A 27,202-nucleotide genomic window follows, 5' to 3' on the forward strand; every position below is an offset into this window, starting at 1 on the left:
AATTCTACGTCTCATCCTCCATGTACTGGTCCAATGAGCACTCGACAACCAGCGCCACCGTGGGATATTACGGATCTCAAGCCAATGAACTTTATATCAACAAATCTGATGTGATCTGCACTATTAATGCCTGGGACATACTGTGAAGAGCTGTTCAGTTCAGTTCGGATCCACTTTGGAACCATTTGAATACTCTAATGATTTGAATCTAAATACTATTATCTGAACCATGTAGCACATTCTCTATGTAAATTGACTTTATACCTACTAAAAATAATTGTTAAAACCTTAAACTTTTCTCAGAACTTTATTTCATCTGCCTCCAAATAATTTTTTAAGGTATCTTTCTATTTTTTTGGTACAGTGACTGTCATTCAAGAGTTAAAGGGCTACTCACTCATTGCTAAGGTAAATACAGCACGGTATTTGGTCCCCCGGCTGGGTTATTTGAAGGTATATTTATTTACAGTCCTTTCAAAATTATCATTACAAAATAGATTTTGATCTATTAGGCGTTGCCAATGCCAATCCGTACTATTTTACAGTGTTTGGGCAAGACCGGGTTGCGAAAACGGTCCCTTGTTAGAAGTCAGCTAAGCAAAAGTACACTACTGTGATGTAAAATTATTACAGATTATGCTCAAGTGCATTGTTCAACCCAATTCTTGTTTTACGTTAATATCAAATACCAGATAGAATAAAAAATTCTTAACGCATCATCTGTTGAACCCCAACTTTGAATGCCATATTGCAGCAGTGTTTCTCCTAATATTTTCATGCCAAAATACTTGTTCCAAAGACCTCATAGGAGATTTGTCTCACTTTTTGAGGAGTATCGCGTCAAAACTGTGAGGCAGACAGTTTGGTTTGGCCAATCAGGGAAGCCGATGCATACAATCTCCCAAACACATGTTGAATTCCTGCCTCTTTCTCAGACCTGCAGTCCAACAAACACAGATATTTGTTGTTTGTGGTCAAAGCTCTGTCCGAATTGCTATTTGGCTCTGCACACCTCGGGGTCATATGAGACAGAATGGTTGAATGCTGTCCGAGTGTCTCTCTCTCTCTCTCTCTCTCTCTCTCTCTCTCTCTCTCTCCCTCTCCAGAGTGGCCCTTACTGTAGTGTGAGAAATGTTAGCTAATAATAAGTATGCTTTCAGATGACACTTGAACCCCAACGGGCAACAGTCCCTATTCTGGGCCATAACATTCACCAGAAATAGTCGATCTACATGTTCACAATTCGCCACAACGCGACAGGTTGTTACTTTGTAGATCTGCTATAACTGCCGAGGAGATTCGGTGCAGAATGAAACAACAGCTGACAGCTCATGTCCATTTCACTGAGAACAGAGCGTTTAATTAAGTGGTTAACCAGTTGATCAAGTCAGACTTATTCTCTTTTGTCCCGTCACTGTGTTAAAGCCCATACTGTATATTCAGTGAGTAGGCTATACGGTTCAGGCTACTGGTAGTCATACCCGGACTGTACACGCCCACATCCTGCAGAGTTTCCATTGTGTGCACAAACTGAGACATGATACTGTATGTACTGATGCTTAACCACTTAAACCCTCTATTCTTAGTGGAGACTTGAGTTGCAACTGCTTGCAACCACTTTTTCCATCGACACTAAATATGTTTTTCTTTTCTTAAATAGCCAATCTACAAACCCACAACGCTTATAGATTAGCTATTTTTGACTAATGTGATGTTGGGGTTCAAGAGGTGATACAATGTCAATGTGGTGTTGGGCGGCGGAAGTGGCACGACAGACAGACTATGGCTGCCGGTCAACATCGAATGCGTTTTTATCTAGTGAGATTTGCCTGCAGGCATAAAATGGATGGTACGCTGCTACAGTATGTTAAATACCACTGGAGCATCAGCATTATGACGAATGAACAATGAACACATTCACATTTGTTTCCCCAAGTAAGTGCTTTTGGAATAGGAATCTGCTTACACAGAGGTTTGAAAGAGTTAAAGCAGTGGCCTGGGTGGAAAGGCTTTATAACCATGCAGCATGTCGTGAAAAAGTAAGAAAAAGCCTGGAAAGGGGAGAACAGGGGGCAAAATAGGCCTACATTTGGCAGTCAATTAACATACAACACAGCCCAAATCCCAATTTAAACTCTGCATATAAATCTGTAGCCTAGTATGGAAACAAGTGGGCTAGGCCAAATGTATATTTCTGTGACTTGGCAATAGTCCGGCAGCCGGGTGTGTGGAGTGGGATATTTGGTATATAGTTTATTTTATTTTATTGGCCTAAAATATTGTCTTTCATGAATCCACTTGCTTACCGGCTGTCGGTATCGAGCATTTTTTATAGGGGTTTATGGGACCATACCATTAACAACCTATATACGGCAAAAATGACAACATTTCATTATGCTTCAAATAGAATGTGACGTGTCAAACTAGGGGGTTTTCATGATTCTGAATCCATTCCAAGCATTAATTTTGCACAAAATACAAAAGAAGTCTGTTGGCTGCCGGACTACAAGTATCTATTTAAACTGCCTATTGTTTAAATAGATGCTGAGCCTTAACTTTAACTTCACTACAGACCACGCCTCAAATCAAACATCGTTTAACATGTTTATTTAGAAAAAAAGGAGATGAACCTGTTAGGGATTTGGTTATGAATGGATGGAAATGAAGAGAGGAGAAGGGAAGAGGGGTTAGGGAGGAAGGGGAAAGGGAATGAGGGGATGAAGAAGGGGTTGGGGGTGTGGATGAAGAGGCAATGATGTGGGGACAGCTAGCTATGGGTGAAGGGGGTGATGAAGAGGATGTGGGAGTAATGACGAGGGGCAAGAATTATTGCGAGGGGGAGGTGAAGGAAAGAAAGGGGGAGTGAGGATGACTGAGTATGTATGGAAACAAGTGGGCTGGGCTAAATGTATATTTCTGTGACTTGGCAAGTATCTATTTAAACTGCCTGCTAAATTTATTCAGCATGTGCTGAGCCCTAACTTTAACTTAAACAAGGTTCTAAATATAAGGGCAGTGTCCGAGCCAAAAACAGAGATAGCTGTGTCATTCTGTCTGTCAGTCACGTCTTGGGAACATTCCAGAGAGAAAACATGTTGCTGCTGCCCCCTAGTGGTTGCCAGGTTGTTGGATGAGGTCTCCATGACAACCAAATGCATGATTGGATGAGATGAATGGCAAGTAGTAGGTCAGTGTTTTTTTTACTTAACCCATTTAATAAGTGTCTCAGGGGAGGGCTTTAGACAATTCAGAAACCTGACATCATTATCATCATTACTAGGCAGGTTTGGTCATTTCAAATAAGATATAAACTTTCAAACAAGAAGCTGTAGTTTATTTTAGCTTGGAATCCCCATCGATGATGCCATTGGTATAGGTACAGATTTCTGAACCGTCCATATAGCCCGCCCATGAGACAGTTTATACTGAGGACCAAATATAAGATGATGAGGTTGAAAATGGTTAAAGTGCTCATTTATGTAGCCTAAAACGAATCAACACAAAAAGTAACACACACACACACACACACACACACACACACACACACACACACACACACACACACACACACACACACACACACACACACACACACACACACACACACACACACACACACACACACACACACACGTTATGACCAATATCCGATTATTTTCAGGGGCTCATTGAGATATATACATTACCCACTTAAGCTTGACCCTTGCCACTCTGAGCGTGTACCTTGCAGGTCATCCCTTCACAGGAGCTCCTGATGTTGGGTGATCTTCCCAGCAGTTTCCAGATGGTCTGCCTGACATCCACACCGTCTTGGCCTTCTCATACCAAATAAAATGAGGCAAGGCTGCTTGTTGTTGTCACCTTTTCTGTTCCTGTTGGCCATCGACTCATACCTATACAGCACAGAAAAGAGATGGCATCGATGAGTGGACACCATGGACACAGTTGGATGACTTTGACTTTGCTGATGACCTGCATGGCCCTTCTTTCCCACACCCATTCGGTTTGAATGGATGAGGTCATTTAATGCATATAACTACAAACGACATGGTCTTTGAACAAGTTTGAATGATAAATACTTTTCGAATAAGTTGATGATAAAATGGTTAAAGGGCAATACCAACAATGGCGTATGAAAAAAGGTTAAAAATGATTATATTACACCTAAAAGGTAAATAATGAATTGCGAATATAGTCAGCGATTAGCCTACTATGGAAGCCTGCCTGGCTTGTCTGTCTGTAACACCACCCGCCCGCCATCAGAGGCGTACCTGTAACACACACACACACACACACACACACACACACACACACACACACACACACACACACACACACACACACACACACACACACACACACACACACACACACACACACACACACACACACACACACACACACCACTAGATGGCGGTCCTGACTAAAGACCATACCTAAGACAGCTCTGCCATGATTTTCAAAATTCTTGCATTCCTCAAAATAAATATTGAAGAATGCAATTTCAGTTAAAGTTTTTAAAATTATTAATTTGCCCAATACAAATTATTATTTGTATTATAGTGCCTGTACAATAGCCTCCACTGTCTGTCTGGCTCGGGTTCCTGGTTCGATCAGGCCTCAATGGAAAGTTTTCAATGACCGGATGCTGACACAGGACACTAGTGGCAGAGCCACAGGACACTTTATTTTGTGGGCCCAAGGACAATTTGACAGGCACAGTAGGCTACCCCGTGGATCATGCCTTGCCATGTAATGTAACTAATAACTATATAGAGAAATTCAAACATAACCGAGCAGAATGGATCATAACCCAGCTCTGTCTAAATCTGTCAACTGCCTGTAATAGACTAGTATCGAGCCAGACCATCACAGCACCTGTGTGGGGTGGGGTAACTGGGGCTATCAGGTTGTTCTTTTACACATTCCCATCAGAGTGAATAGTTGTCTTTCTTCCTTTGTTGTGTTGATATATAGGCTACACTACAGTGTGACTATAAGTTCAAACATCTGAAGACTTAAAGGCTTTTATAGTCAATTTCAGTTTAGATCAAAGATTATAGAAATGAGACCAGAGGTAACTGGCAACTGCGTGCGTGTGTGTGTGTGTGTGTGTGTGTGTGTGTGTGTGTGTGTGTGTGTGTGTGTGTGTGTGTGCGTTAGTAGCCTAGTTCAGTGGTTGTCAACCCTTTTCATATCAAGGCCCATTATTTATTTGGCATTTGAGCCACGGACCACCAACTGACGAGATTTTGCCTCTCAGACCCGAGACAAAATAATATTTTGTCCTCAATTCCATGCTGCATTGAAATGTTGATCAAAATAACAATTATTTTACATTCTCTGTAATTGTGCAGACATCTTGTAAATTAAGTAATGCAGATGCTTAACAATAATTTTGTCACGGTTTGAGATAAGGAGAGATAGGACCCAAGTGCAGGACAGTCAAACGGAGGCTATGATGCAAGAGGTTTTAATAGTAGAATTAAAGAATACTGGACAACTCACCCCGGTGTTTGCCCGATTTTCCTCCCTGAATTTTTGTGCTGTTGGCTGTTTGTATTCTTTTTGGAAAAAATATAAAAAGATACTCCTGTGGAAAGGCTATATTATTTTACTTCATCATCATCGTCATCATAACCTTTATTTAAACTCGGAGTACAATTGAGGGGCAAGCCCTCATTTTCAATGTAGCCGAAATACAAAGCACAAAATACAAAAAACAAACTCAACAACATACACTCTACAATACAGCTAGAATAAATATAATAAATAGATGAGACTCAATTAAAACAGTTACATTGATGAGAAAAAGTGCTAGAAATAATTTCCCTGAATTGACCTAGGGAAGGCAGTGATCTGATTTTTAAGGATTTTTGGAGTTTGTTCCAATCAAAAGGAGCACTGACAGAAAAAGCTGCTTTGCCATGCTCAGTTTTTGCAAAAGGAACCTTGAGGGTCAGGAAGTCACCCGAGCGGGTCTGATACAGACTTGGGTTCTGATCCAACATAGAACAAATGTAAGAGGGGACCATTCCTGAGATGGCTTTGAAAATGAAAATATACCAGTGCATGTCCCGCCTTTTGGACTTATATTGACCCTATAAACAATTTAGTATTATTTAGTATAAGGTTTTGACCACTCAAATGGTACCTCGTCATAATCACCTCATAGGCCTACTGTATATCCTACAACAACTTCTGTTAACAGACTTCACTGTAGTAGCTTTTCAAAAATTGTATTTGTACTTAGGCTGTCTGCTGTCATGAAAGTTTATATCCCACCCGGCCCTCACTGGGGAAAATTCTGGGAAGAAAACAGAAAGGGGGTGAGTTGTCTTGTTACTGAACTGAATACACGAGGGAGCAAGAATACACGAGGAGAAACACTAGGAAACTACTAAGTTCTAGGAATACAAGGAAATAAACAGCTGACTTACATTGAGGATCTGACAAAGGACTGAAACACACTGGGGCATATAAATACAAAGACTGACTAGACACAGGTGAACAACTAACAAAATCAACACAGGGATTGGCTGAGAGACAAACAAGACACAGGTGGAGAAAACTAATAATCACAGGTGGTGAGACAACACAGGTAACAAAAGCAACAGAGGAAACCAAGGGACCAAAAATACTACAAAACAAAAGCACAACAGAAAACGTCACGGATCGTGACAAATTTAACTCTTGAGAATGTAAAATGAAACCAAATGGACGGTTTCATTTTACGCTCTCAAGAGTTAAAGGCTTAATAAAGGTCCATTTGGTTACCATCTCTCTATTATTTAGCTGGGGAGCAACTGTAACACTCTCAGGGACCACTGGTGGTCCCCGGACCACTGGTTGAAAACCACTGGCTTAGTTGCATGGGGTGATTTTTCATGGAGGCACAAAGTGGCCCTGACAGAGAGAGGGGACTGCCCCGTGGTCCGACCTCAGAGAGATGTCTTTCCTTTAGAGAGGAAAGAACATTGGCAGTAATCAGTGCTGTGCTGCCCACCATTTTTTTTCTTTGACATTACTGCCAATTTGTCTGTTGAGTGCTGACATATTGACCAGTCCAATAATAACCTAGTCAAAAGCACATGTTCACAGTTGAAATCAGCTCACTTGAGTGGAAACTTCATCCTGTGAATCACCGTCATGATGACTCCGATTGGCATCAGAGCTTTAAATTAATGTAATGGTTTTCTTGTTGTACATGGAAAAACGGAACTGTAAAGAAATATTGTTTGGCTTTGACTGATTTGATATACAAAACATCACACCCGTGTAAAGTGAGGGGGTCCCCGGAACTTCCACGCCCACAGGAACGAGCCCAGGGTGCCGGCCCGGTTCCGGCGAGCCGGCCCGCGTCCGAAACTGTTGAGAAATGACAGAGTTAGTGTATGGGGGTCCCCAGAACATCCAGACCCCCAGGAACACGCCCAGGGGCCCTTAGGAGGGTAAATCCGGCCCTGCAGCTGCCGGTGTATGAATGTATTTGTGAGGGTGAATGTAATGCACAATCTCTGTAAAGCACCTTGGATAAAGGCGCTATATAAATGCACAATTTACCGTGCATAAAATGAAGGGCAAATCGAGTGGCAAAGTGAATGTAAAATAGTTCATCAGATTTTCTATTTGGATGTATGGGCTGTCAAGGCCAGAAAGTAGTGTTTTGCCACTCAGTAGGTGTTCCTGCATAACTTCCGGGAATGATGATGATGTCACGCACATACCCTCTATTACTTAGTTGACCATATTACCAAGGGCTCTATACTACGCCCCCTCCTGTTTCTACTCTACACTAAATATCTGCACCAAAAAAATCGACTATTTTCACTGAATATTAGTTGCCGATTAGGGATGCTAAGTTTATAGTGGTTAAAGGAAAAAAAGAACATTCATAGAACAACAAACAGAAAGGGGGGGTGTGAGTAAAAGTAGAGTGATTACACACTTCTTTATTTGGGGTAGTGAGTCCACAGTTCAAGTCAGGGGCACCACGGATACTAAATATTTCTCAACCATGTTTACATCCAGCGAGGCCAGTCAAGACTAGTTTTGACTGGCCTCGCTGAGAGGTCTTGAGCTCCAAACTTTTATTTCAAAAGAGATGACTAGTCAAGAAGACTACACTGCTATGAATGACAGAGTACAGAGGCTGATAACAAGTGTCATATTTTATTCAAATGTTCAATATCATGCATGGAGTAGAAGCAGGGTATCAGATACAAAATAGATTAAGTAAAAACACTTGTAATCCAGGAAAGATATCGAATATTTGCTATTATTGACCAAGTGTTGTTTGGCAATGGTTTCTGTTGTGTCTGACATCACATGCCATATATGGAGATCCCCGACATCAGTGCAAATTGTTGAAATGTGCCCAAGGCTGGACATGCCTCATGTCACAGTACGCAAATCAGTGTTGTTAGGTAATGGTTGACGTCACTGCAAATCACTGTTGTTAGGCACTGGTTTCTGTTGTATGAGACGTCAATCCAGAGCCCAATCACCGTATGTCACCTTCTTGGTCTCGCAAGCTGTTAGATTTGTTGCACTGAGAGGCAAACTGGAGCCATTGAATGCATTGAGGTCAATTATAGTCAGGTGGAAAAGTGTATGAATCTACTATTCAGTATTCAACCTTGTAAAAGTATCTTGTAAAATAATAATAAAACGACATATCACACATTGTCTTGTTTTTAGTAAGTGAGTACATTTCTGAATGTGCATGGGCTATTATCACAAGGCTGTCAAACAATTAACGCGATGACAGTTTATACAGGAGTTGCATGGTGGGTGACCCATTGGTGTGGTTTGGGCCATTTAATTGAACCACTTGAATCACTTGGGTCAACGAGCAACAGGACATATCACACAGCTGGGACGAACGCTAAAACCGTCTTGTCCCGTCTCGACCCTTTGGTGTGTTTTGGGCTTTAGATACCTCAATACAAGTATACTGTATAGTTGGCACAAGACCAGAAAACAAACCCAGCTATCATCAGCTTCAATACATTCCATCAAGGTTTTCCAAACAGTTTGTGCCAAGTGTGTCATTGACACATGCCTTCATTACGTAACCTTGTGTAAGAAAGATGGGTGGTGCTCCAGCTGTCTTAGTGGATAAGGTCTCATCCAATTAGCAGTCATACCCACTTCAGTGTGGCATGGCCCTGCAGGGGACCGAGCTATTTTAGGGAGAGACCCTGTGCATGTGGTTGTACATTATGTACAGAATGTTACACTATATGAGATATTGTATGTTAGATCAGTATTAGAAAACATCTGGTCCCCCCCAAAGTGCCATACTTTGTCAAAATGATCCAGAGGTTGAGATGAGATCAAAAACAAAAAACGTAATCAATATTTTTGTGTTGTCACGGACTGTTTGGGAAAGGAAAACACATTGGGGATCAGACTGCAATGCAAAGGATGTCTCATCCAATACACACTCAGTGTGGCATGGCCCTAGGGACCGAGCTATTTTACACTATGATAGTGGTTCTCAATATTTTCAGGCCGCGACCCCACCCCCAACATAATATTCGAACTGGGGACCCCCAAAATAATATTTGAATTGGGTAGGCCTACAACCCACCCTGACACGCACTTGGAATTGTAGTTGTACAAGCTCTTAACGCCTCGCAAATTATTTGACCAATGTTTTAACCAGTTTTTATAATATTTTGATGATTACTTTTGATGCAGTAATGGTCTTTTTTTCTCGTTTTTTACATTTAAAAAGGTCTTAAAAAAAGGTCTTGATGTTCAAAAACACCAGAAATATTTTGTTGACAACCAGAGCGTGACAGCATTATCACTTATCAGTGACATTTTTTATTTCACAGATCAGCTTAATCCATATAAATAGTGGATTTAACAGGTCAGTGGTTCTCAACATGTGGTCCTGGGACCCCCAGAGCTCCTTGAGGACATTGCAGGGGATCCTCAGCAAAATTATTGATTGTTATTTGGAACCAAATTAGTGGCCCCTTACAGGTTTGTAACTCTGTCAATGCAACGTAGTACAACTGGAACCAAATAGACCCTTAAATGCATATCAAGCTGAGTCACTGCAGTTTTTAAGACTCCTGAAAGAGATGCCTTATGCTGGCTCTTAAACATCGCTGACCGCCTTGAATCCAACATCCCGATGTGAAACCATTCAAACCTCTTTATAGGGAAAGTTATAGGGAAAACCCTGGAACAGTTGGAATTCTGAGATGGGGAAACCCCACAGAGCATTTCCACCCGTTAAAATGTCATGATCCCAAGATACAGATTTTCCTGTAAAATCTTTACAGGTGGTCTTCACACATGAATCACAGCAGTCTAGGCATAGGGAACAATTTCCAAATAAAATAAGAGAACACAAAATTAACTCGGGATGCTATGAATACACCACTACATGAAACACAGAGAACCCATGACAAAATGTAACATTTAATTCAAACTATACTTTTTTCTTTTCTTGGATTAGTTTTTACCATTGTACACAAGGCACAGGACATTCAATTGTTTATCAACCATCCTAGGCAATAACATAAAACACTGATTTAAGGTAAAATCCCAAATAATGGTGCAGTGGTCATTATAACAATACATCTGTGCAATAGGCATGTCACACAAGACAATAGTCTGCCTATGAACTGGCAGTGAAGATACAGCACATCATGGTCTTTAAAGAATTATAGGAGCATATTTAACTTGAAAGCAAAGTCTTTCTCAGCTATGCTCAGCAGTGAGCTTAATGCATGGATGCTAGCTTACAGTGACTGGATATATTTGTTTAAAAGTGAGTATACACACTTTCTCTTTCCTCCTTTCAACTGAACTTAATATTTTACCAATTACTGGGCTGGGTGTAAGTTACATTAGAATTTAATATAAGAATCTGACAATATAAAGAAGCACCACATCTCTACAAGCCAGGAATAGTCTACTCAAACTTATCTTGTATAGGACCTCTGCCAGTTGTAAATGGCGTGGATGTTATGGGAACACGCCGGAACTCTTTTACATGTACTGACGCTGCGGTGGCGGAAAGCCCTTCCTCCGGCACTTCCCCCAAACCCCCTCCTCCTTGCCGCTAGCTGCTTGGCTCTCTCCTCTGCCACGAAGAAGTCTGTGGTGGCCCGGAAGAATTCCAGCAGAGCACTGTGGCTCCACCTTGTCCCGGGATTCCCAGTCACACCACCTGCCAAACCAACAGCACCAACCGCAGCACTATCAGTCTGGGTGGGGAAACCGCAATGACCTCCGTGACTTGTTAAGAGGAGAAAGAAATGGGGGTTGGTCTCAAAGAGTTCAAGTGGTAAAGTGGACTGGATGTTGCCGCGTACTGGGTCATCCTGAGCGCAAAGACTCAGAACGGGAATAGCGACTTCATCTACGTCCCTTAAGGGTTCGTTGCGTTCCCAATATGCTTCCCAAGCACTTGAGCTGCTGTTGTTGGTACTGTTGCCCCCCGATGTTGCTACTGGAGCGGCGCCTTTAGGATTAGTCTGACAAAATAGTGCTTCCTCCAGGCCACGTAAGGAACAACTTGAAAATAGTGTGTCTGTCGTTATGGTCTCACCCAGCACTGTCCTGTACCTATATGCGCGCGCGCGCGCGCGCGCACACGCACGCGGACGCACGCACGCACGCACGCACGCACGCACGCACGCACGCACGCACGCACACACACACACACACACACACACACACACACACACACACACACACACACACACACACACACACACACACACACACACACACAAAATCAATTCAAAGAGTGCTGTGAGTCTCATATTGCCTGTTAACATTGATTTGGGAGACCTTAGTTGGATCAGGAAGTCTCTAAAAGATCAATGGTTTTACATTGATTGACCTGTTGCTATAGTAGCACACTTGTTTTCTCAACCTACTGAGTATATGCAATCAACAATCAGTTTACCTTTCCATTGTGTTCTGCCACAATCTTCTCCCCATTATCTCTCTCAATACCCTGCACAATGACTGGCAATGTTCTTTTCTTCTCCTTTCTCCCCACTATGTGCAGTTTCCATGATTACCATAATGTCGCCAGTGTCATCGGCTGTACAGACCGGAGAACTCGCCAGTTTTCCAACTCACCGCATCGAAAGGTCTTCATCAATGTCTTCATCGTTATGCTAACATGCTCTCTTCATCAGTGTAGTATGTCAAACCCACATAGGCCTATGTTATACTTCATTTCCAAAGTGATCAAATTATTTGGGCAATTAAATGGTCAGCTAGATAAAATGGTGAGTATGTGAATACCAATGATATTTCAGGATATTGTTTACTAATGAATTACATTGTTTCGGTAGGTTACTTTGGTGTTTAAACTTTAGCATTCCTACTTCATCTAGGGTAAACTCTAAACAACTATCCTCTCTCTCAATTCAATGCAATTTAAATGAAGGTGAAGTAAAACTAAAATGCACTAAACCGCGGCGAGTCGGAAAACGTTCTCCGGATACCATGTGAAATGGTATGTTTTGAAGTCATCAATATACAAAAGAGATTATACTGTGTATCAAATTCAACAGTCTATGAATCCCCTGAAAGTACCTCTTAAGACAAAACACCTCTACTTAAGTTTAATGATTTATTGAAACGTAATGAAGATTAATGTAAAACGGGATGATGAACCCAAGGTAGGGTGAATGAGTGAGTGAAGGCAGGTGTGGTACTAGATAGTGAGGCGATTGAGAACGGGGAGTGGGGCGATTGAGAACAGGGAGTGGCCGTAATAAGCAGAGGGTGGTCTGGTCTACTCCTGAACCTGCTTTGAACACAATTTCATTCATCACCACATTGTTTCTCTTTCCCGTACCTGCTTAGGCACATCTTCTGGTACAGCACCACTGCCCGCTGCAGTGGCCAGCACGGGCCGCTCTCGAACCAGCTCTGACAGCGGAACACAGGCGACAGGCAGGCTGCTGCCGTTACATAGCTGGATGATCCGCACTCCCCCAGGTAGGACAGGAGTAGGCCCGAGCCGGTGCTCTCGCTCACCGCGTACAGCCGTCCCGCAGGCTGCCGGTAGCGGATGTAGCGCACGGCTTCGCGAAGGTCCCCCGGGTCACCAAACTGCTGCAGTTTGAGGGTGGTGAGGGGCGTGGAGTTCTGGCTGCGCCGGTTGAAGATGACGGGGAGATAGCCATGGGACAGTGCTGCCTCACACAGCTGCACGGAGAGAGAAAGGACAGAGAAGAGAAGGATTGGGTGTGCATTTATGCTCAGGTCTTTGAACAGGTCGAGAGTGACCTGTTGGGTGTGTATAACATAATTTATACAGTACTCTACTCCACAGTACTCCGTCATATGATGGATGGTGTTGCTCAAAGAGCAACAGCTTGTAGATCTGCTATTTTCGGAGAGTCTTTTAAATTGAGCATTAGCCTGTCTTGATTGGCTGTAAACTGCTGATGGGACAGTAAAATCATTAACGGGTAGAGGTCGTTCAGGGCCGTTCTCTAAATTATATTTAAACGTTAGATATGGCCGAAGCGTAATGTGCACATTTATTGTGATTGTCGACCATAAAGGTTATTGATTGGCTTTTTCAAGATGATGGTATCCCTGCTTTATTGGGCTCTATAATCAACACACACACGCGTGTGCACACACACACACACACACACACACACACACACACACACACACACACACGCGCGCGTGCGGAAACTATAACACATTATTTGCTTTAGTCTGTGGAGCTACAAATGCACAGATGTCTTTAAAGCATGCCTTTTTCCTACTGCTACACAATATACAGTATAATGAATTGCATTTTTATAGCGCTTTTCCAAGTGCTCAAAGCGCTTTACAATGGTTCATTCATTCATACGTAATGTTGGTATGGATTATGAGGCCATTAGTAACCTTACATTTGGATATGTTTTCCATCTACGTGATGATATAAGCTTTGACAGTGTTCTCATCACAATTATTTAATCCATCTTGTGAGTGAGTGAGTGAGTGAGAGATAGATAGGGAAACTGATGCAGCACAGTGCATCCATGGAAGGAGTGAGTACACAGAGAGCTGGGCTCATTTGAAATGATTCAATGTGACAATATATGAAGATCCATCATGCATACAGGCTTTGTTCAAAAGTATATTCAAACCTGTTCCAACAGTTCTACACTGAAATCTTGCAAAAGCATTTACAGTACAAACAAACACACTGAATAGAGCACAATATGACTGTAGATGTCCCCAGCTAGGTCATAAGATGTCATGCAGTATGTCACATGGATTAATATAAATTACCATAAACAATTACATAAAAAACAACACACACATGTGCATGTGCACTTGTGCAGGGGGGCATGCATCTCAGAAAATAACAGCCACAATTGTGCACGGATGCTCTTCTTCCTCTTGTTTGGATTGAAATGGTAGCTGGTATCCTTAATGTAGGCAATAGGCATTACAGCCATTACTGGGCCTATGTATATACAGGTTTGGTTTTCATTTACAGTTGGAATTAATGCTACTTACTGGGCCTTATGTGTGTAGGTTTCGTTTTAATTTACTGTTGGCAGTTTTGTTACGGTACTGTGCCTTATGTGTATAGGTTTCGTTTTCAAAATATGCAAGGGAAAAACTATAAAAAATACTAACTTACGTGGAAGTACATTCAAGGTGTTGAAAGCAGCTCAAGTCGTAGCCAATGTATACTGAGCAATATTTGCATCAAGTCTAGACCCGGTTGGATTACTGGTGTGCTGTGAGAGCTGGCACTATGGCAAGTGCACTCCAAATGTTCTAATATAATGATATGATCAAAACCCAATGAGGCCTATTTGACTGAATAGCTTAAAGGGGAATAGAAAGGGCTTTTATAAAATCAGCTCCAGTTGAAAAATGTGTCTTGTTTCAGACAACCTATTTACACCATAGATTAAGAATGGTGCTGGACAGAGGAACTGAACTGCTCTCCCAAGGCCTTAAAGAAAACTATGGACGAATTATCTTAAAACTAAGTGTCTTGATGACAGTTTTTACGTGTCATAGCAGGGTAAACCGCAGCAAATTACATTTATAATCTGTTTGAGTTAGGTATTCCAAAGAACAAGCACTGACAATAATTAATGGTCAATTGTTATTTTGTCCAATCTGTATGGTAGTCTGTTAATACAATATAACTTATACCATTTGGTAGTTGTATTTGGTCTCCCTGCTCTTCTATTGAGACATTTAGATCGTATGCCTATAGGCATATAGACATATATATGTTGGACACAACCTTGTTTCTGTTTTCACATACATTTTGAACTGAAGGTCAAAATCCTACTTCTCCCCAGAGCAAGCAGGTAAGCTGTATTAGCTCAGTAAAAATCTCAACATTGTGTAGGAGACCCGGGTTCAAATCTGCGGTATAATGCAGCTTTAGTTATAATCCAAACACTTTGTTTTCAAGAATCTTAAAAGGTTGATACCCCTGCTTTAAAAAAAAAAAAAATTATCCCACGATTTTGTAACCCATTTTTCACCCCTGTCAATTATCTAATGTGATCCTGAGCTCTACACACCCTCCGCCAACCTGGGGAGAGCAACGGACTTGAACTCATGCTTCCTTCATGCATGAGTGTCCAAGTCACTCCTTTACACCTGACAGGGGGGAGTTTCCCTGTGTAGCGTGTGGAAGGAACACGTTATTCCAACCAGTTCCTTTCCCCTCCATCAGGCACCCCGGCTGGACAGGGGGAGGCAGTTTAGAGACCAGGATTACTGCATGTTTTTTGTGAGGGTACCTACCCTATAGGGGACACGGGGAGAACATGCAAACTCCACACAGAAAGGCCCTTTCACCAACCTCGCCTCAGATATGGGCACTGATGACGTGAAGGACACGCCGCGAGCACCCACAGCGTCCCGAGCAGGAATCGAACCCAGGACCTTCTAGCTGTGAGGCGACAGCACTACTGACTGTAACACCGTGCCCCTGATACCCCTGCTTTTGAAGCCCAGTCCATCTATATTGAAGTAGAGCCTCCCTTCTCACCTGCCTCCTTACTCACGCATGTTCTCTCGCACACACACACACTCACACACACACACACACACACACACACACACACACACACACACACACACACACACACCAGTGTTCTACTTATAAGATGAAAGGTAAAATATGTTAATTGAATACGCCTCAGCCTCCAGAATAGTTTTTTATTGAAGATCAGGAATCCAGGGTAATTATTTTGCACCTAGTGTGATTGTTACAGTATAATGCCAAATTAGAAAATAAATGTTCAAGGACAAAGCCTTTAAAGTAATATTAGGTGATAGGTGTACAAACTATAGTACCATGGATAGTGTCGGTTCAGTTGTCCAGCTTCTTGACAGTTGTGCGTGATCACAGCGTAGACCTGATCCATAGAAGTAACATACAGTAGTATAGAATTCTATTCTATTCTTCGTTCAAGCCTGGCAGCCTGCAGAGAGCACCATGGAATGCAGGAAGAGATAAAGCATATCACTATACATTAAATATTTACAGGCTGAGGGCAATCTGTCGTATCTACCACTTTTGTTCACTCTATATTTATGAAGAAAAGGCTTATACATGTCTGGATAGATGATTAGAAGTGTTAGGATATGCTCCCTGTATTCCAAGCACAGTCACTTTGTTTAATAATTCCTGTTCAAAAGGTCTAACTCTAACAGGAGAAGTGTCAGTGTGAGAGGCTGTTAGCTTATTCTAATTTATGTCATATCACTATTGTGCTTAAAGCTACACTCTGGGACATATTTTAATGAATAACATTATTTTAACCATTCAGTATGGTAGAGCAGGGGTTCTCAACCTTTTTGGCTGGGGACCCCCGGAAATGCTTTGGCCATGTCTCGTGACGTGACCCCCCTGCCCCGAGGTTGAGAACCCCTGTGGTAGAGTATGTCAATACTATATACCGTAACTTGCACATATGTGCAGTGGTTGGAGGTGGTCTCCCTACTTTTACATTTAGAAATGTCAACCCTGGTTATTTGAAGCACTGTTTTGAACATTATCATCATTATTGCAGTTTTGAAAATTAATGATTTGATTTTTAGAATACAACAATAGAGTAAGTATTTCATTATACTTTAGTTATCCATGGCATGATTTACTGATTGTGTATTTTGTGTCTATATTACATTGCAATTACCTTGTCAGGGAGGCAATGGACATACAACCTATGGATTGCAACTTAAATTATAATGAAATATGACACCCTGCACTTGGCATGTGGACGTTGAAGTGATGAATATTGCTGTTGAGAATACATTAAGGCACTGTAGGATTGCCGCAGAATGAATTTGTGCTGAGCCAGGCGGCGTGTCATATTACGTGCTTTGAATTAGTTCACTTTGTGAGAGGTACTAATCCAATCCCATACCATGGATTGATTTTAGAATGATCAAAGATTGCAGAGACTGCAATCCTGTAATTCTGAGGCATACTCTGCATACTATATTCAACAAGGATAATGTATGGATATTATAGCATGTCTTTAACAGAGAGAGCAAGGGCAGGCCTGCACAGACTCCTGTGATTTTTCATCAGGTCTAATAAACTGTCACTTCAATGAGGAATTCCCTGAGCACGGTCTTGAGACACGGTAGGATACGCAATTACGCACGCATGCACAAAAACAGAGAGATAGTGGCATTCCACAAGGAAGAACATCTTGTAAACACTTGTAAACACTTATTATTAACACTATTTATCAAAAACGGATAGTACTCAGTAGTACTCTATTCGTATAATACCACGTCCATCTTCTGCATACAATATTGTGTAGTTGGCATTTAAAAGTTGGCAGACTGCACATTGCATTCAGATAACACCTCCACACCACACTAGGAGGCGAAAGTAGCCTGCAACGCTAACCTGCCTGCATCAACAGGTTTGCTTATTATAAGCGACTGGACTTGTTTTCTAGAAATAGGGGGGGTTCTATCTTTGTTTATGTCTCCTCCTGTAAACCACAAACTTATCAAGTAAAGAACAGAAGACTGCAACAGCTGTTCAGAACGTCTGGTCCGTGGCACTTTTACTTATTACAAGCTGCAAAGTGACTACCCTACACACTGATCAGAGGCTCGCTTGAATGGCCCATGACCCTGCATTTCAGTCATTACTTGTACGACAGCCTAGATTTAATGAATTGAATGAAAGGACAAAAAAAAGAAGAAAAAAGCGGGGGTTGATAGATGACATTTTTTGTCTCCACCATCACGCAAATTGGTACACAGTCTCTCTATACTAAAGCCATTAAATGAAACAGGTCTTTCAGATTTTTCAAACTCCATCCTGATTGGCTAAGATGATGATGACATCATTAATAATAGGATTGTGAATCCAGAGGAATCACTTTACAGCTTGAGTTACATTACATTACTGTAATATCTTCAATACAGTGACTAATACAGCTATAGGCTCACAGAGATTGATTGAAATGTAATAAAGGTATTGAAGTTAATTGCACTTAAGTTAATTGTGCTATAGATTTACAACCTTCCAAAGTCTGATTCAAAGACCAAAAGAGAGACGTTCACTGTCATGATCATGAGGGGGGCTGTGAAAGTGAAACTAGCCTGATATCGAAGTGAAACGAGAAGCAGTGGGCAGAATCTGTCGCTATCCAGGCAACTGTGAAACATCCGCCAATGGTTTTCTTTCTCTATTTTACAAACAAAGATGTGTACTTTATGTGACACACGTGCATACAGACACGAGCCCCCACACATAGAGAGGGACACACAGTTTTGTGAGTGAATCTCCCAACAGTGACAGGCGCTGTTTAAATTTGATTTGGAGCCTCAAGCCACAGATGATATACAGTAACTGTACTACAACACATTTGTTGCAGGCCAAGAACGAGTAAATGGGAGAGGCACAAGACAGAATGTGGAGTTAACTTTCCAACCTTCCCATTTGGCTGTCCGCTATAATGGGAGAGGAAGAAATAGCTTTTCCCCCCTCTATAATTTGCCCCTTGGATTTGGTAGTTCATTAAAGAAATAAAATCATGTATTTGTAAAGAAAATAATAAATAATTCAACAATCTAATCAGACAAATACTTCAATCTTAAAATTGCATTGTTGCACACCGTCTTTTTTTTACCCAAACTTTTATATTTACTGTCCTTTCGTAAGACTATTTTCCCCTTCTGTGGGTCTCATTGATCCATCTTCCCTGTCATCTGCCTATTTCTCCCTCTATTTCAATAATGGAAGTCACTCATTATCTTCGCCAGGCCAAAGGCCACTTAGGCCAGGGGTGAAGATTATGTTTTTGTGTGTTTGTGAGTCCAGAGCTTATCTTGCCCAAAAAAACACAAATGTTAAGTTATGGCAGTGCTGTCGCTTTCCACGAAATTTGGCAATAATGTAGAGGGTAATGGGAACTGAAGCTCACAGTCATTCGTCAAAGGACCTCTGACCTTTAGATCTCCCAATTATATGATTGTATGAATTATGTGAACCACTCTATCAACTCCTGGGATTTTCGTAGCCTGGTTAACCACTTGAAATCGCATTCCCATTAATTTGTGCGGAAGAGTCTGGACCCGGCTGCTAATGCATGGTTGGCTGAGGGAGTACAGCTAAGTTCACTAAATTAGATCACATCATCTTGGGAGTCATGTGATGCATGAAACAACTTTTTGATATTCAACATTGTGTCTGTAATTGCCTTACAAAATTTGAGGGGGGTTATTTTTTTTTACAAAACCATGCCATAGCTTGGCGGAAATATGAGCTCTGCAGAGTGGCCTCTTTCTAGTTCACACTGCAAAAACCACTGTTCGAAATTCCTTCCACATTACACTGCTCTCGTCTCAACAGCTCATAGGCAGCTTTTATTCACGGACAACCTGCATTCAAGATGACTGGATTTGCTCACAGGGCTAACAGTAAATTAAACGAGCTGCAACTATTCAGGAGGCCCCTGACTCATTAGCAAACATACTCTGTCCTATGACAAAGTATAAATCAGGCAATGGGCATTCAAGTCTATTCACTGAACAGCTCTGGGCGCCTCAGTCAAGTGATGCCTTGTATACAAGTCAAGCGATGCCTCACTCAATTACAACAATCATCGTATTGAAAGCCGAATGGCTGATGGTACATTTGTTTACTTTGACCTCATCTGCTCTTTTTCTCCCCCTCTGCTTGACTGGACATTCCACTCCAGAGCTAAATACAAAGACTTGTGCTCAAACTGCTTGCGGCTGAATAACCATTATTTGCCCCTTTATATTAGATGCTACCCGTTTCTACTCCAAAATACAATTAGGCCACTTTGCTTGCACCTCCAACATCCAACATATCAATGTCACGGAAAGCTTCAGACCTCCCATAACAAACTGATTCTAATTCTTCTCGACCTAAAGCCGATGACCCACCTAATTCCAAAACACTTTGCTAGTCTGGGATAACTCTGGGTAGAAAACAGGGTTAAAGGACCACTTCACCACTTTTCAACCTATCTTCATAATAATAGGTCCTCACTAATAATCATGATAAATGGTGGATGGAAATTAAGCTCCACCCGTGGCAACTTTTGTCGGCGAAGAGTTTCCGGTTTTCTGGCCGACGCTGCAAGTTGCCGTGTGGGTGGAGCTTCATTTCCATCCACCAGCTGTCTAAAAACCCAGAAGAGACACCTGTCGCTCGCGGCTTTTGGCATTTTCGTGACTCCACTGTCTGGAAGCACACAAACACTCAAAGCTGGACATAGGAGGGGAAGTGAGGACAGCAAAGTGAGGACACCAATTGTGATTGGCTGAAATGTGATGTATAAGAGCGCCCCTCACTTCTCACAAGTGTGACTTTTGAGGGGCACTAGCCCCTCCTATATATAGCTTTTGTCCCCACAAAATGTCCGCAACACAAACATTAAATGCCATTGGCAATGAAGGTAAAGTTTATGTCATCTTGTACTCACATGTCTCTATTTGCCATCGACAATGAAAGGAGAAATTAGGTCAGCCAAATATGACGTAAATTTGTGCCAACAGGCATTCTGATTGTATGAGTATGAGATGTAGAGATGAGAGTATGAGATGATGTACGATGATAAGAGCGCCCCTCACTTCACACGGGTGTGATTTTTTAATACTATGTTGATGAATTGAATACATAGGACCACAATGGAAACAAGTCCCCGTGACCTTTTTCTATTGTCTGACTGTACCTGATGCTGTTTACATCTCTGACTAATAAAGTATTTAATCAATCAATCAATCAATCAAAAGGCTATTTTCCACCCTTACACAGATCATTTGGATCCATTTTTATACTTGCAGAATTAAATTAACAGTGAGGATTTGATTGTAGAGAACTGCAGGACAGGCTATAGTCTATAGGCCTACTAACATTTCATGCCTGACAACATAAATCTTCAGATGTGTTGAAGTTCCTGTTGCACTGTTTGTGAATATCAGTGTCTAGACAGGAAATAAACTTAGACCCAATTAAGCTGTTTCCTAGCAACGTCATTGACAAGGTATATATGCCTACTTTAAGTGCAGTTGATAACACTTTGTTTTATGTGTTTACACAAATGCTGTGCTAGAGGAACATTACTTTTGCACTGCAACGTGTCAGATGATGTTAAATGTGTTTAAAGGACAACTTTAGTTTTTTTCAACCAAGGTTCATGTTTTAGTTTGTTATTAGATAAAGTAAAAGGTGAATGTTAATCTTTTTTAATTTGCTGCTTTCTTTTGTTTTAGGGAATTTAGCTGTTTTTGACAGGGGGGCGGGGGCATTCGAGCATGGGTCTAAATATGTATTTTTTAACACAATTTTATGGTGATTTATTTTTTTATGGTTTACTATAGTCCTAATAAACGTCAGGAAATTACATCTGGCCACAGAAGATCACAGGATCTACTGAATGTGAAGGTAGCCTACTGGGGGAAGGCTTATACTGTGTGTGTATAGGCTCAATATGTAAGTTTGTCACATTCAATAGATCCTGTGATCTTTTGTGGCCAGATGTAATTTCCTGGCGTTTATTAGGACTATAGTAAACCATAAAAAAATAAATCACCATAAAATTGTGTTAAAAAATACATATTTAGCCCCATGCTCGAATGCCCCCGCCCCCCTGTCAAAAACTGCTAAAATCCCTAAAACGAAAGAAAGCAGCAAATGAAAGAAAATTAACACTCACCTTTTAGTTTCTCTAATAACAACCTAAAACATGAACCTTGGTTGAAAAAAACTAAAGTTGTCCTTTAATATCAAAATACTCAGCAATAATCAGAAACTAAATATACATTTTCTTAAAGTAACCTTATTTATCCCACAAAATGTCTGTAGGTCAACTAAGAGTATATTTTAACTGTCTTTTTTAATTGTCTGTATTAATCATCTGCAGAATGGAATAGGAATATTGCCGCCTATTAATGAAAGGCTTGTGTTATTTGGGGAGACATGTGATCTTTTATAATCAATCAGAATCAAGATGGGCATCTTATCGTTTACATCTGTATTACGCACGGAGCTGCGGGCTGCGGAGCATGCAGTACAAAATGGGGAAAAGAAGAAAGAATTAAAGGTGCATGATTGTTACCCTACCTTAAGCACATTTCTAGTGATCTTCCCAAAAGAATTGGGTATAATGAGCAGAACAGGACATGTAGAGTGGCTGGAGGTCCTTCTGCGTTTGTGGTAAGAGGTGCCAGTCAGCGCCACCGCCCAGTCCAAGGCCACCAGACCGTCGTCGCTCAGCTGCAGGTTGTCCCGGACAAATTGGACCGGGCTGTTGTAGGGCCAGCACGCGTCATACACAGTCTGGAGAAAGGCACTCGCTCGCCAGGTAAACCCCACACACGGCGAATAATTGCTGAAAGTCCTGCAGTGTTTGAGCAGGTAGTTGGCAAGCGCGGAAGGCTTGCATATCAGCGCGACTGTGGTCGCCGTGTCAGCTCCTTGGACCCCGTCGTCCCCACGGTCCGAGATCGTACTCTCTGCTGTCGTCTCCCTCGTTTTCCGTCGTGGAATTCGCAAACCTCCTTGAAGCAATGCTTCTGTCTGGTTCTCGGTGGCAAAATATTTGGAGCCTGGCCAAATTAATGCCACCAGGATCACAATGCAGAGAGCCACGAGCCATTCCAGCATCGGAACGATCAGACGGAGCGCACTTAACGATATAGTAGACTACACCTCTTAGCTTTTGGATTTTAGGTTGATAAATATAAAATCGCATTACAAATACTACTACTCCACCAGACCATTTTCAATTTAACAAGATGTCACAGAGGACAATGCGTTTATACTCTTATAAACATTAAACTGCTCTCGACAGTGAAGTTTTACAACTACAGCTGAGCCAGTGTGTCCCTACTTCAGTTCGGTTTGCTTTTGTGCCAAATAATTAAGGCGCACAGCTTGCTCGTTGAGTCATCGCAGATGCAGTCTAAATGTAATTTCAGTCTAGGTCAGGACTCGGTTACAAATTGGAATTCTTCTCTCCATTTAAAGACAGTACGTACACGGCTACACGCTGCACGCATAAGCTGTTGGTGAAGGATCTCATCCCGTGCAGGGCTGCTGAGTGCTGATATAAACTGTGAGTGAGCGCCAGAAACCTCGCTGTGACTGAATGCAGTGCACTGACTGTTGATGCTGGAGGAGCCTGCATGGGGGCGCCTCCCATCATGTCGAAACCGTGCCCTTTGCCTTTGCCTGCACATTTTCTTCCATCATTATAGACTATCCATTTTTAGATCTGTGTTAGCCATATGGTTGACAGTTTTTTTGATTGATTGAAATCTTTATTAACAGTTTGCAGAATTACAGTACATTTCAAGCACAAACTCAATACAAAGACTGTTAACTGTGAGTGGACGACCCAATTAAGCCTTACACTTGTTTACAACAGGGTCCACATTGTTCAATTCATCAAAACATTTAGAGACAAACAAATAGACACTTCTATGTAGTTAAAGAACAGAACAGGAATTCATCATATAGGAAGCGAAAAGGGAAAAAAATATATATACAGTGAGGGGAACAGGGGGATAAAATAAAACGAAAGACAGAGTGTAGGGCGCCTGCACACAACACCATGCGTTGATGCCATGTGTGCATATGTGCAGGCACCCAACACCACGTCCATACAAAAACATAGTACAATCCAGATACAAATTCAGCTTTTACAGAGGCCAGTTTCGAATTGCAGCCATCCGTAGGTGCCCTTTGAGAGCAGTTTTGAAGGAGCCAAGGGATTCACATGTCTTAATGACTGTTGGTAGGGCGTTCCACATTTTGGTCGCATAGGAGCGAAAAGAATTTAGTCCCTTGTTTGTGCCGAATCTGGGTTGTACATGGTTTGTTGCACTCCCTCTGGTGTTGTGGGTGTGGACTTCGTTTACATTAAGGAAGTATTTAGACAGGTACATGGGTATTTTGGTGGTGTATCGAATCTTGTGGACCAGACCCATTGCAAGATGCTGTACTCTGTCGTCGACCCTAAGCCATCCCAGCCTGTCAAAGTTGGCAGGGGTGAGGTGGGTTCGGGGGGTGAGGCCAAGTAGGAGCCTGACCAGTTTGTTTTGGGAGGTCTGGAGCCTTGTTTTAAGGGCCTTTGAGGTGCTGTGGTACCAGGAGGTGGATGCATAGTCAAAGAAACCTTGTACGAGGGCTCCTGTTAAGGTCTTCAAGGTGTTTTTGTCGACCAGTGAGGAGATCCTGTAGAGGAATCTTGTTCTTTGATTGACTTTTTTGATTACGTTGGTGGCCACCTTATCACCGGAAAGATTGGCCTCCAGGATGGAACCTAGGTAGGTAATTTCACATGACAGTCATGTGAAGTGGCTAGATCTGTGTCTGAGTCATTTTTTATTTATTTCTATTTTATATAATTTTATTTTCAAGGATAGATTATTGAGGTTTCTAGCCCCAGATAGGCTACTAATCATTTATGGCACACATTGGCAAGAATACCGTGTACGGGTGTCCCAAGAACATATTTATTGGCACAGTTAACTATTCTGATCTTTCAGTCTTTAATAAAGACTATGGTTTATTTCAATCAGGTGTAGGCATTAAAATATGAAAATTGAAAACCGAGAAGATAGCATTTTCAGACAGTGATCAATTCAGCAGGATGAAACATTTTGTTTACAAGCCACCCAGACTATACACACACTGTATTGCAGTGAAATGTACTATACATGTATTATACATTGTATTGTATGCACCCTGGCCTGAATAGGCCTGTCTAGCCTAAAGGTCAGGAGGGCCCGCCGCCCACCAGCCTTTTCAGAATAAATGTCCACAGATAGCCTGGGTATAGGCTATATTTTATGAACAGGCAAAGTAGGCAAGCACCATGCAGTGCCGACACATGTACATGTGCTCCGACAGTCATTAGATCGACAACCTACTCTATCCCTAATCTAATCCTAACCGCAAGCACGGGAGCAGCGCATGTTCGAGCGGTAGTCAGACTCAGATGTCGGACTAATGAACCGTCGGAATTACGTTCGGATCCCATAAGGGGCCACTACTATAGTAAGGGCTCATTCAAGTCTGTTAGAAGGGTAAGAATTGCTCACAAATGTCTTAAACTAATTCGTTTTGTTGTTGTCCTTTCTGGTTGCCAGGAATCATATATGTCTATGGTGTTTGATGGCAATCATGGCACATGGCTGGCAGCTCACTTCAGTCAATCCCATATGCAAGTCTCAGGTCTGGTTGTTATATGTTATCGGCCCTGAGGCTGAGGCAGTCTCTCAATGGATGCATGTCTCAGGTCTGGTTGTTATAGGCCCTGAGGCTGAGGCAGTCTCTCAATGGAAAGTTTGACACTAAAAACAAACTAAAAAGTTTTAGCCAATTTGAAGTAGAGTGACCTGTGAATTATAGCCTACTGTATCGTCAGTTTGTCACTACTGTCGGGTGGAAACCGTGTATGTCCAAAACCATTTATTTTTCTTATTTTTGTGTTTTAAAATAAAAACAAAAATATTCAATCTACAAGCTCACAATGTGACATTGACAGCAACGATATGAATAGTGGATGGGTGTTTCCACTCTGTTGATAAAAATCACACCCGTGTGAACTGAGTGGTGCAACTCCATGTGGGGGTCCCGGGGGGTCACCTCCAGACCCACAGGAACGCACCCAGGATGCCAGGCCGGTTCCAGTGAGCCGCCCCCGAAACGGTTGAGAAATGACAGAGTTACCGTGTGGGGGTCCCGGGGGGTCCCCGGAACATCCAGACCCCCAGGGGGCTGTCCCGGGGGGTCCCCGGAACATCCAGACCCCCAGGGGGCTGGCCCGGTTCCGGCGAACCGCCCCGGGTCCGAAACAGTTGAGAAATGACTGAGTTACCATGTGGAAGAATTAGCAGACAACACTCTCTCTCCCTCCCTCCCTCTCTCTCTCTCTCTCTCTCTGTCGCTCACATGCACACATGCTGCAACAGTGCAACACTCTCTCTCTCTGTTTCTAGCTCAACAGCGCCACTTTAGCACTTGTTGGTACCCTAAACATACAGACAGACAGACATAGGGACGGACGGACTGTCGGACATTGCTGTTCCTTGGAGTGGCTGCACCACTCAAAAAGAGACAATTTGGGCCATGGATGAAAATCAGATTTCCCTAACTTATGGCGGAAAAGTCAATATTCACAATTGTAAAGTAATGGACTTAATAGCATCTATAATTAAATTGCCACTACAAGCTGTGACTTAACTGTTAACTAGTAATAACTGATTTACTTGTAAGGTTGCACTCTACATTAGCTTTTGCTTTAGAGGGAAATGTTTTACTTTAGAGATGGCAGCTTAACAAAGTGCTGGGGCCTGCCAGGGATAAATTAATAGTGATGCGGACATTGCATTAGCTTTCAATTGAAAGTAAACCCAAAAGGGAAGAGATAAGACAATGGAAAGTGTGTAATGTATGTTCCCACTAACACCATCACAGCTTATTTTTCTCTTGTGGATTAGGTAATGGAAAACGTTAGACAAAATGCACAATAGAGACACACAGGCGCTTACAAAATCACACCCACAATTGAGACAGCGCCATCACTTACTAGAACGGTGTACTGCAGCCCATTGAAATTCCACTAGGCTATAAATACGAAATAAACAAAAGACTGAAAATATGTTTCCAAATGTATTATAGATGATAAAATGTCTTTGTCAACATATCTTCTTGTTT

General features: G+C 42.0%; 1 protein-coding gene across 1 annotated transcript; it reads right to left on the reverse strand.

Moving 5' to 3' along the window:
• Positions 1 to 8,156: 8,156 nt before the first annotated feature.
• On the reverse strand, positions 8,157 to 23,578 carry abhd15a (abhydrolase domain containing 15a). The gene is made up of 3 exons (XM_080771442.1): positions 22,601 to 23,578; positions 12,845 to 13,197; positions 8,157 to 11,592 (listed from the first exon to the last, which is right to left on the reverse strand). Exons 1-3 carry the CDS (start codon positions 23,141 to 23,143, stop codon positions 10,947 to 10,949), a joined length of 1,542 nt encoding a protein of 513 aa, XP_080627568.1. The 5' UTR covers positions 23,144 to 23,578; the 3' UTR covers positions 8,157 to 10,946.
• Between the last annotated feature and the right edge of the window lie 3,624 nt (positions 23,579 to 27,202).

This window comes from Protomyctophum bolini (assembly GCF_963924005.1).
Source record: "Protomyctophum bolini genome assembly, chromosome: 9".
Classification (NCBI taxonomy): domain Eukaryota; kingdom Metazoa; phylum Chordata; class Actinopteri; order Myctophiformes; family Myctophidae; genus Protomyctophum; species Protomyctophum bolini.